General features: G+C 40.4%; 1 protein-coding gene across 1 annotated transcript; it reads right to left on the bottom strand.

The window, feature by feature from the left end:
* Positions 1–1,639: 1,639 nt before the first annotated feature.
* Positions 1,640–7,296, bottom strand: timm17a (translocase of inner mitochondrial membrane 17 homolog A (yeast)). The gene is made up of 6 exons (XM_030092783.1): positions 7,208–7,296; positions 5,382–5,481; positions 4,943–5,006; positions 4,108–4,236; positions 3,644–3,754; positions 1,640–2,510 (listed from the first exon to the last, which is right to left on the bottom strand). The coding sequence occupies exons 1-6, from the start codon at positions 7,231–7,233 to the stop codon at positions 2,434–2,436; spliced, it is 507 nt and encodes a 168-aa protein (XP_029948643.1). The 5' UTR covers positions 7,234–7,296; the 3' UTR covers positions 1,640–2,433.
* Between the last annotated feature and the right edge of the window lie 3,287 nt (positions 7,297–10,583).

Genomic DNA, 10,583 nt, shown 5'->3' with positions numbered 1-10,583 from the left:
AATAAGAAAGATATATTGTAGACTTGAGTTCCTCCGAGGCTTGGCTCTTCACAGTAATTCTAGATTTGCATGTGGTCCCTAAGAAAGAAAATAATTTCCCTCCCCTGTTCTAAAATATGCTATTTGTGTACTTAATGGAAAGGGCAAGTAGCAATTTCATATGTCAACATATTACTAATGGTTCATTGCCGGTACTTGTTCGCCAAACAAAATAAGAAGTAATTCTAATACAATTGGGAAAAACATTTTCTCTGATTTAATGATAGCATACAAATAGCACAACAAAACAAATCCAAGATGGAAAAACTGTGCAGTTAAAAACGCATGCAGTCCTCACAAAATGATTTCTGTGCAGCTTGCATGTTCTTCCTTTGTACTCAGGATTCTTCCTACATAAACAAGTATCTGAGGTTGATTGAAAACTCCAAAACTGCCATAGGCATTTGGATAAAATGACAGTAGAAAATGACTGAATTGAAGGGGGAAAAATAAACTGTTTGCACCTTCTCAAATGTTATTTGCTCCCATATTGAGCATATCTGTGTTTTGTCCTGACACAAATTCCTTTAGGGATAAAAAAGAAATCTCAGACAGGGATGTCATTCAAGAAATGACCTACAACGACTTCGGCAGCATCACAAACACGTCTGTTGTTTCCCAGGTATATGACAATTCACAGAGCAAATTATAACTGAGAAAGAAAACAATAATTACTCACAGTCCTCATCCTGGTCATTAAGATTAAGAAGACAGGAAGACATCCCAATGTTTGTTTTGTGTGTGTGTGTGTTTTTTTTATTATTATTTGTTGTTTTATTCAAGTTTAATCTTGGAGACACCGCATTTTACTGACTGAGTTTAGTCTCAGTAAAGAAAACAAATATCTGTGATCACAGACATAATGAAAGGCTGACATGCTGGAGTAGTTACACTTTCATCGTCCAGTGTCCTTCGCCGGTGAAGGCAGAGAAGGGGCTGTGGAGAGATAACAGGTTTCTGATGCAAAGATGCAAGAATGTGAGAGTAAAGTGTTCCCTCATGTGTCACTGTAAACATTTTTTAAAAGGAATCAGCTGCACTGTGGAGCCAGTAGGCAGGGAGGGAAGAAGCTGGCCTGGGTTTTGTGTTTGCGTGTGTGAGAGGAGTTCCCTCTAGTGGAGACAGACAATCCTGCTCAGGCAGCACATTCCAGATCACTGGAGTAAACGTTTATACAGCTAAATGTGGCAGGAAACTGGTGCCAATGTGCCAATGTAAAAATATTTAATCAAAGATTTATAAAATTATCAGGAAAAAAAGTAACAAAGAGACACAGAGCTTGAACATTACTGATGTTTAATAGAAGAAATATTCACATTCAGCAGATTTGTCTTTCCTCAGCTGCGCCATCCGCGGTATAGTTCTAATCACTCATGTACCCGTCTCACCTGTGACTGGAAAATCATACAGAGGAAGAACGTACAAACTCACCAGAAAACGATCTCCTGAAGCCCAGAATCAGACCGGGTGCTTCCTCACAATAAGGCAAGTGTGCTAACCACTGCAGCACCACAGTGGAAACATCACTCATTACTATTCTATTTTCAGAATAAAATTAACATGCGTCGATTGATGAGGCTCCAACAGACAAGAGTTTTAAAATGTTTTTCTTTATTGTATCTTAGTTCAATCTGTCGTACAGATTCAAAACACGATGCACCAACCCCTTGCTTGGGTTTCTCCATTTATTCTTCCTGCCTGTGCCGTCCGTCGTCATTAGCCATCCTTTCCACAATATGTGCTGAATGTGAAATCACTGTCATATGAAACTGAACAAGCGGCTTCAACTCATTAAAAACTAAAATAAATAAATCACTTCAACACAAACTTATATTCTGGGAATGGCAGAGTGTCAGAGATGTCTGTTTTCATTCATACCTCTGAATATAATCTACCTTAAAGGCCAGCCAAGAGTCTGCGGCTGACTCACTCAAGCATGTGACACATTCAAAGCAAATAAAGACTAACATGACAGAATGAGGACTTTTTTTAAACTGTATATAGTATATAAGTATTCTATGAATCATCAAGTTTCATCTATGACATATCTTCTTAAATTCAACATAATGGGGGCTCATCAATCAGACAGCATGCAGTACACTGTGTATGTGAAGACAATAGAAAAACACACATTCCCACAGGTGTGACAGCTCTCCACACGTCTACATTTCACCAGTGTTGGCAGAAACAGATGCACATGACAAGGCTGAGAATGGCTAAAGGCAGATCTGTGCGTGGCTCCAGAGGAAGTAGGAATGAAGATGGCGTTCTTCCGTCATGCCTCAGAGTCAGTCCATGAAGTTGGGAGCAGTTTCTATTGTTTGATGTGTGGGAATCTGCACCAGCAAGGAATTCAAAAAAGGCCTAGTGGATGAAGGAATGAGGGGTCCTCTCTCACTGATATTGCCTGTAGTCTCCAAAGGAAGGGCCGGACATGGGGGCCGGGGCAGGCTCTTCTGCAAACTGGGGACCTGTGGAGGAAATCAAAATGATGGTACTGTCATTTACAATAACAAACTGAGCACTTTGTGTATGTAGATTAAGGATTGCAACTTGATATAAAGATCCATACTTTAGATGCTAGAGCATCAAAAATACAGTCTGTCACAGTCACTGACAGTAAAAAAAAAAAAAAAAAACAAGTGGAAAAAAAAGGTCATCGGGTGACTATGAGTAAAAGCAGAGTCACCTGGACCAGCCAGCAGTCCATCACAGAGCAAACAGAGACAAGCACACACACTGACATACATACCTACTGGAAAATCTACACCTGTTAGCATCAACACAACAACAGGGAGAACATGCAAACTCCTCACATAGCGGCCCCTGTGCCCTGACTGTAAGCAGGGATGTTTTTACTATGAGTTGAGAGTGTAAATCACTCCTCCACTTGACTTGTGACAAAGGAGATCCATTAGGAACACATGAGATCTAGTTTTCAATCATAAATTGATTATTTTTCCTGCTACAATCACCAGAGGAAAACCTAGTGACGCCATATTTTGAACCAAGTGTCTTTTACCTGACAAAGGGGACACTGTGTGGACAAACGCGTTTGGTAAATAGAAACCGAGGCAGCAGTGAGGCTTGGAAGCTGGACTGTTTCTCAGTCAGTAGAAAAAACAGATGACAGTCAGGCCGTGGTATTTGTAATCATGTTACTGTAGACATGGTGATTAGATGCTGTGTTTGTGCAGAGTGTGGTGACAGGTGGGGACATGACTCATGCGCCTCCGCTTGAGTCAACAAAGACGAACTCGGTCACGTGTTGAACGAACTGAAGTAACACTGCTGTTCAGAGTGTGTCTGAACTCCATCGCCACACGTAACCTCGTACATGTGAGGAAAGCTTCAGAGCTGAATGAGCGTGGGATATGACCTCCATGTAAGAAAAAAAAAAAAACTGTGGTTTCCATCAGACATTAATTATCCGCCGTTGCTCCAGTGTTTGCACACACATACTGAGTTAATACCACAGGCTTGGTTTAATTAGACAGGCAGGTGTGTAGACAACCTCACTCAACTATTTCTTTCCCGTGTGAGATTCTGAACCCTACGGTCTGAATAAAGATGCCAACTTCCAGTTTGTTGAAACAGCACTCACCAGTGGGGAACTGTGAAGAGGCGAACCTCGTGAGGAGGATTCCTACTCCTTCTATCAAGCCCAGCAGGATCCCCCCCATCGCCGCAGAGCCCACCATGGCCACTGGTCCGTCTACAGATGAAAAGGGATGGGCCAGAGATTAAACACAAGCTCACACAGTACATGAATACACACAGATCAACTGTAGAAGTGGCCAAAAAAAAAATATCCTGACAGACAGACATATTTAGTATTGAACTACTACTTCTGTTCATTCCATTTTACATAGTAAACCTTTGGCAGGAAAATAAACACTCATCTGGTCTGAAATCCATCCTCGGTGATCACGCAGTTTTTCGGTCCTGGTTGTGGTGTTACAGTAACCAGACTTTAAACCTCTGGAGACGCTTCTACTTTACAGTCACTTTATTCTGTCCGTACACTCTCTGGATGCTACACAGAAAAATTCCTTGAGGCTTACTTACTTCTTGCAGCGAGAATAGCTCCTGTCATGGCTCCGCTTGTTATTGAGTTCCATGGATCCTCCTTTCCTCGTACTTTTACTAAACTACAGTCAATCATGGAGAAGAGGCCGCCCCATACTGCGAAGCTCCCTGCAACCCAAAACCAACATTTGGAAACAGTTAAAACATGTTTTCAGCTGTGGACATTTGCTCCAAAATTAGAACCACAAACTGTTCCAATTCTTTCATTGTAATGGCAAAAAACTGTCTTTTGACTTTGGGCCATCTCCCAACTGTGATTCTTATTAAAACATTGCTCAAGTAGGATTTATATACAGAGAAAATGTTTGGTGAGAAAGACATGGTCTACTGTTTCACCTCCATAAGAATCTGCGAACTGTTGTTCTGGTGCAGTTCTACTTGATCACCTCTACTTTCTCCTGAAAATCCTTTGGGTATCGTATTAGTCTTTGCCAATATTGCAATAAGTTATTACATGATTGAAGCATCATTTTAAAATTCCTTTTGAAATGTAATGACTGCAGCATTACCAATATGTTGAAACTTTTGTGCAGATTTTGAGGAATTTTCTTATCAAAAATAGGTACAGTGAATGGGGGAGTCATCACATTCTTTCAAGTTTCCTTTTTTTTTAATATATATTATTTTATTCCAATATTGTCAAGTCATTATGTTATTGGCATTGTTTTATTCAGAGTTGCTATGTCAGTGGTTGTTACAGAGAATTTTTTTATCAATGTCAAAACCATCAAGAAGAACATAAAGCTAAGCTGAATAGTAACAGCAGTCTTAACAAACACAGGAAACTTTCCGGTCGGGCAGTGCTTGGTCTCACCTCCAAGTTGTGGAGCTCTGGTCTTGATGGCAGTCAAGCTTCCCCTCATTCTGTGACTCATCCCCTAAACAAGAGCAGACAACACAAATGATTGGACATTTCAAAGTTAAACTCAGGATTTCTTTTCTTCCAGTGATTCAAACTTGTCAACGGCACTAAAAACACATTTTTGTGATCATGACGAAAACGAATGTGACATGTCCTCCATTTGTCCGCCGTCCTTCAACACAGCTCTAAAACACAAGGCCTTGAACAGCTGCTCCTCTGTTGTCACACCACTGTGTGACATGTGAACTGGAGGCAAACTGTTAGGCCTTTGGTCTGTCAAATCAATAATTTATTGATCTAAACATGGTATGGTGCATGTTCTATGTGTGAACTTCATGTTGAGTCCGATATGAGATAAACACATGGTGTGTGGTCAGATGACTGAACTTACTGAAGGTGCATTTCTGAAGCCTTTTACTGCCTGAAATATTCCTCCACCAATCGCTCCCATGGTGAAGGCTCCTCCACAATCATCCACAATCCTCCAGGGGCTGAAAGCACAACACAGCCATTAACAAATGGTGCTGTCACTCACTCCACATGCAATAAATCTGTCAGTAAACCAGCTACTGTCTTCTGTGCACTTTCTGCTTGGACACTTCAATTCAATATGTCCCATGAGAACAGATTACGATGCTCATTTATAAAATGGTAACAGCAAAAATCAATTCCCAATAGTAAAACTCAAAATATTTAGAGAAATACCTCTAAACTTATAATACACACACATTTTCATGAGTTGCCCCCTCCCATTCAGCACATGAAGGGGTTCCCATGTGAGCATTTTGTAGTTAATGTACGATAGTTGTTAATAACATCTGATCAGGGAGATTAACTTCATACAAGCAAACGTGAAATTTAATGTGTAGATTGGTGTATGTGGCTTTGAGCTCTGCTGACATTAGACATTGAAATATGTTCACAATAAGGACTACTTTGGCAAATATAAACACCACAGGCACAGCAGTGTAAAGACAAACAAAACATGTAATCAATTTTGCAGATATTTTTAAGAGAAACAGACAGAATTTACAAGCAAAATCTTGTTACAACAACTCTAAGGACTAATAAAAAAAATTACAATATCTGTCATGGAAGTTATCAAAAGTAAAACTTCCTGATTAGCGGTAAACAAATGTTTTTATTAAATTTCTGTGAATTTAAACTTTTCCTACAAAGTGAAACAAGAAGACACTGCAGGGTGTATCTGTGGCATTCTCAAAGTTCCTGCTCATGTTTCCAAAAAAAATATTGTGTGTTTAGCCAAAAACAGCAGCTAAACTAAATTTAAACCTTGTTACAGCAAAAAAAATTGGTACAAAAAAAAAAAAACAATACAATACTAATGATGATAAAAAAAATAATATCCAAAAACAAAACATCTACAGTCGTAGGAGTAAGACAATGTGTTCTGTACATGTGCCCTGAAGAAAACAACAACAGCACAGACAAGATTCAGGTAAAGTTAAGGGACAAGAAACAACAGTGGTGGGATTTTGAGCACATCTCCAAAAACAAAGCAATATAAAGACGAAACATTTAATTTTAATCCATGACCAGATCGCAGGGAAACTTCACTGTCTCTGTCTCCGTGTGTTCAGCCTGATAGCTACACGCACTGCAGCATCTGCTCACCAGATAAACACACCACAACCTGGACAGTCACACTATCGGATACGCTGTGAATACAAACAAGTGACCCCTTACAAAATAAACACAGTCACTGGAGACTACAGCAGGTAGCGTAACCAGACCAAGAGTTCACCTTCTTCAGATGTTGTTAAATCCAGCATGGAGCACACAGGTGGCTAACTTAGCCAATGTGCTAACATAAATAATTCACTGCGCTGACTCTTAATTCAGGCGTTAATGTCATGTCAGCGCTTGATATTCACTGGTGACCATCTGAGGCTACGTCAAGGGAATGTTAATGTTGTCGGTATGTAAAAGCTGAAGGTTTGTGGGTTATTAAACTGACAAGGTCACTAACAACGTGATGTAGCTTCCGGCTCACTTCGCCTATGTAATCCTATGAGAAATTAGCATCTGTGCTAACACCAGCTAGCTGGCCGGAATACAGACGTATTGGTTTTGTGGCCTCTGGTAAAATAAAAATTCACACCCGAGCCAAAGGCAGCGTTTATTTGTAAGTGGATAGCAGCTGGGTCTTCTCGAAAGACGACGTAAAAATGATTTTCAGTAAGTTACAAGACTCACCATGGCTCTCTGGCATATTCCTCCATTTTGTTCTTTCGCTGTTCCCACTGACGCAGCGCAAGTCAAGCACGTGACACAATGACGTAACGTGACCACTTAAAGGAGCATTCCCAAATGTTCCAGCGCACTAGGGCTGAAAATTCATGTTATTGTTGGAAAGGACTTCTCGGGCAATACACATAAAATAAATCACTCCACTGGGAGCAGTGGAAGGGTCAACAGATGGATAATGGATATCTATCTATCTATCTATCTATTTATCTATTTCAAGCAGAGCCGCTGTCAAGCTGCTCAGATCATCGGTTGTCCTCTACCCTCATTGGATGAAGTGCATGGCGCCTCAAGAAAAGCCAGGGACATCCTCAATAACACATCTCACCATGGTCACCCTCTGTTTGAGCTGTTGCCATCAGGCAGGAGATACAGGACTCACAAGGCCAGGACAACCAGACTAAAAAAACAAAATGTTTTAACCCAGAGGAGCTATTGCTGCCCTGAATACTGCCAGCTGATAATACTTTGCAGGAAATGTGCAAAAGTTGCAGGTTTGTTTTGTTTGTTGGTGATGTAAGTTAACTTTATTTATCTATTTATAAGAAGAGTGAAAACCCGCCATCAGGCATGCTATGTAGAGAAAGAACTCTTACGGCTTAAGACCAAGTTAAACTGCTGTGCACAGTGTACCTGATGTAAACACCTCTACAAAATGTGTGAGATCATGTCAGCTGAATTCTTTCCTGCATACATAAGAGGGCCATGTTCTGAACAGAGCTTGTCTGCCGAGGGTTAACAGCCTGTAATCTCAACAATTTCATTCTTTCCGCTGTTTTCCTCCATCTGAGACCAGCACTGTTGGTCAGGAGAGCAGCCTCAGTTGAAAGACAGACGGCTGGCCAGTAGCCCATTATTAGGAACGAGAAAGGAATGACTTGCAGAGCGAGGCTACATTAAGAAATGACCAAATATAGGCATTTCATAGAGGCCAAGACTGCGGCGAGGCAATCGAGAGATAAACTAGCTGCTGGTTCTGCTCTCTGCTTTTCTGCAGAACACTGACGATGATGGCCACGTTTCCATCTGGCGGGTAGACACAGGACAACTCCCTCTGTTTCCATTAAGCTTTAAACATGCTCTGCAAAGCGTGACAGAAAGTCCAAAGGGTCTCCACCGTGAGAGAATGATGATGTATTTCCACACAGCTCTGGGAATTAAAAAAGAGTTATCTGTTATGTTCCCCACTAGAACACCCTGTCTTATTTCCATAAATGTTCTTAACATTAAATTTAACCCCTATGAAGATTGAGTGTTCTTAATTCCAAAACTCAAAGTACTTGACACAAAACACACTTGTGTAAACTACACCACTTCTGACCTTTAAACTGGTTGCGATGGACAAATGAGAAGTTTTAAAACACCTTTGACTTAAGATGAGCTCGCAGAAAGATGACGATTGAAGCACACATCAAAAGCAACACATAGATACCAATACAACATCGCAAACAGACGATTAGGAAAGAACATTTGGCAGTTTGAACCAGGATTTACACCCAGCACTGCAAGTTCTTCAAACATTACTTTAACGTGATGGTTGTTGGCTTTGGACCCACATCTATATATGGCTTTGTAACCGTTATGCTTTCTTAGTAACAGGATCAGAGGTAGAATGTACACAGTGGAAATACCTGAGGATATTATTCACAATGCGCGGCAGGGATTCACAATACTACATTTCCTTTCTCAATATATAATGACACAGAAAATGACTCTAGTGGCCATGGTGGTTGTCAATGACAATTTTTGCACATAGCTGTTTTCACTAATTGAAGGATAAATGAATTTTGTCAAAGGCTTCAGTGATGATGGAAGATACGCAAATGCTCAGTCATCTTACTTGTGATACAGTTCACACAACTCAGTTCGTTTTTTTTTTGTTTTTTGTTTTTTTAGTGTATTTAATTTGAGACATAGATTTTACTCCAAAATCGTTTTTTCCCCCTTTTTCCTCACTTATTGTGAGAAAGTACCCACAGCAAATTAACAGCTTCAATGAAAAATAAGTGTGAGGAAAATACACAAGATTCCTTTAGTATTCAAAAGTACTTGCCAACCTGGCTCCCTGGCAGATGCAGATATGAAATATACAACAGTGTACATACAACTTGTTTGTCCTTTAGTAAAGATTCAAGCACAGCTTTTTTATTAGCCCTCCAGAATCTTCTTATGAGGCTGACAGCTTTCATTTTGAAACTCGCTCTCCTTTTCAGTCAGAGCCTTTGAAGTGCTGTTTGTGCATCTCTACCACAAAGTAGCTGAAATAAATGAAGGCGTGAAAGAAATTAATCAATACATAACCCGACTGAACATTCTTGGTAAAAAGCAAAACTTGGTCAGACTTCTTAAAGGGACACTAAGGAACTTTCAGTTTTCGTTGATTTTGGCGGCGCCAGTGGACAAAAGCAGTAGTGTTTTGCCTGAACGAATACTACAGTTCCCATGAGGACGAGCTCGTGGCGTGGTAAAATGCTGCTCCCGGTGGCATGCTGTCGGACTGAACTCACCTTCATTTGTTTCCAGTGGCTGTGTGAAGGACGGACAGCGACGAGGTCATGAATCTAATGGTGGCTAAACAATGTTATATCATGATGTGTCGCATGCCGTAAAGCAGTCACATTTGGAGTGTTTTAGTGTGCAGGGTTCCTACCACCCTCCTCACAGTTGCTTAGTCCAAGTGAAAGCAATACTGACGCCCTCAGCCCGTGACAGAGGGGTCATTCAACTAGTTGTAAGTCGATGTATCGTCACAAAAGATATTAAAATGTTTTATTAAGGTTGAAAAGTTCCTTAGTGTCGCTTTAAAATATACTGAAAACATGCACTTTCATGCTGTCAGTCAGTCATGACGTTACACTCACAAACATACTGTAATGTTTTATTGAAGACATACAGGCTCTGTAAGAAAGACATGAATGTCAACCATGGCACCGCTCTGATTTTTCACATTCAAATCTTGCTCAGAAATGACATTCACTGAAAAGTTCATTCATCATTCATTAACAGCAGGGTTGGGGAAAAGAAAAGCCTGTTAATGATGTTACGAATTCTCTCCCAAAGGTTAAGACATGTAGATGTATTGTGTAAAAGCTGTGCAGGATATTCGAACACCCAGGCTACAATGATTCTGTACAAAATACAACAGTCATTTTCACTTCCTGATAAGATGCATTATGTAATTATTTCCATACTGAAAATCCTTCGTCGTGCACCAGGATTCCTCTGGGCTGCTTTCCAAGCCTGCCTGAGATGTCTTGAGATTTGACAAGGAGACACACAAAGCCTACTGTGACCTCTTTTTTTTTTCTTTACCCATTTTTTTTTA

Source organism: Salarias fasciatus, chromosome 5 (genome assembly GCF_902148845.1).
Source record: "Salarias fasciatus chromosome 5, fSalaFa1.1, whole genome shotgun sequence".
NCBI lineage: Eukaryota > Metazoa > Chordata > Actinopteri > Blenniiformes > Blenniidae > Salarias > Salarias fasciatus.
Note: the sequence above shows the minus strand (reverse complement) of the source record. Positions and strands in the feature narration are given on the sequence as shown.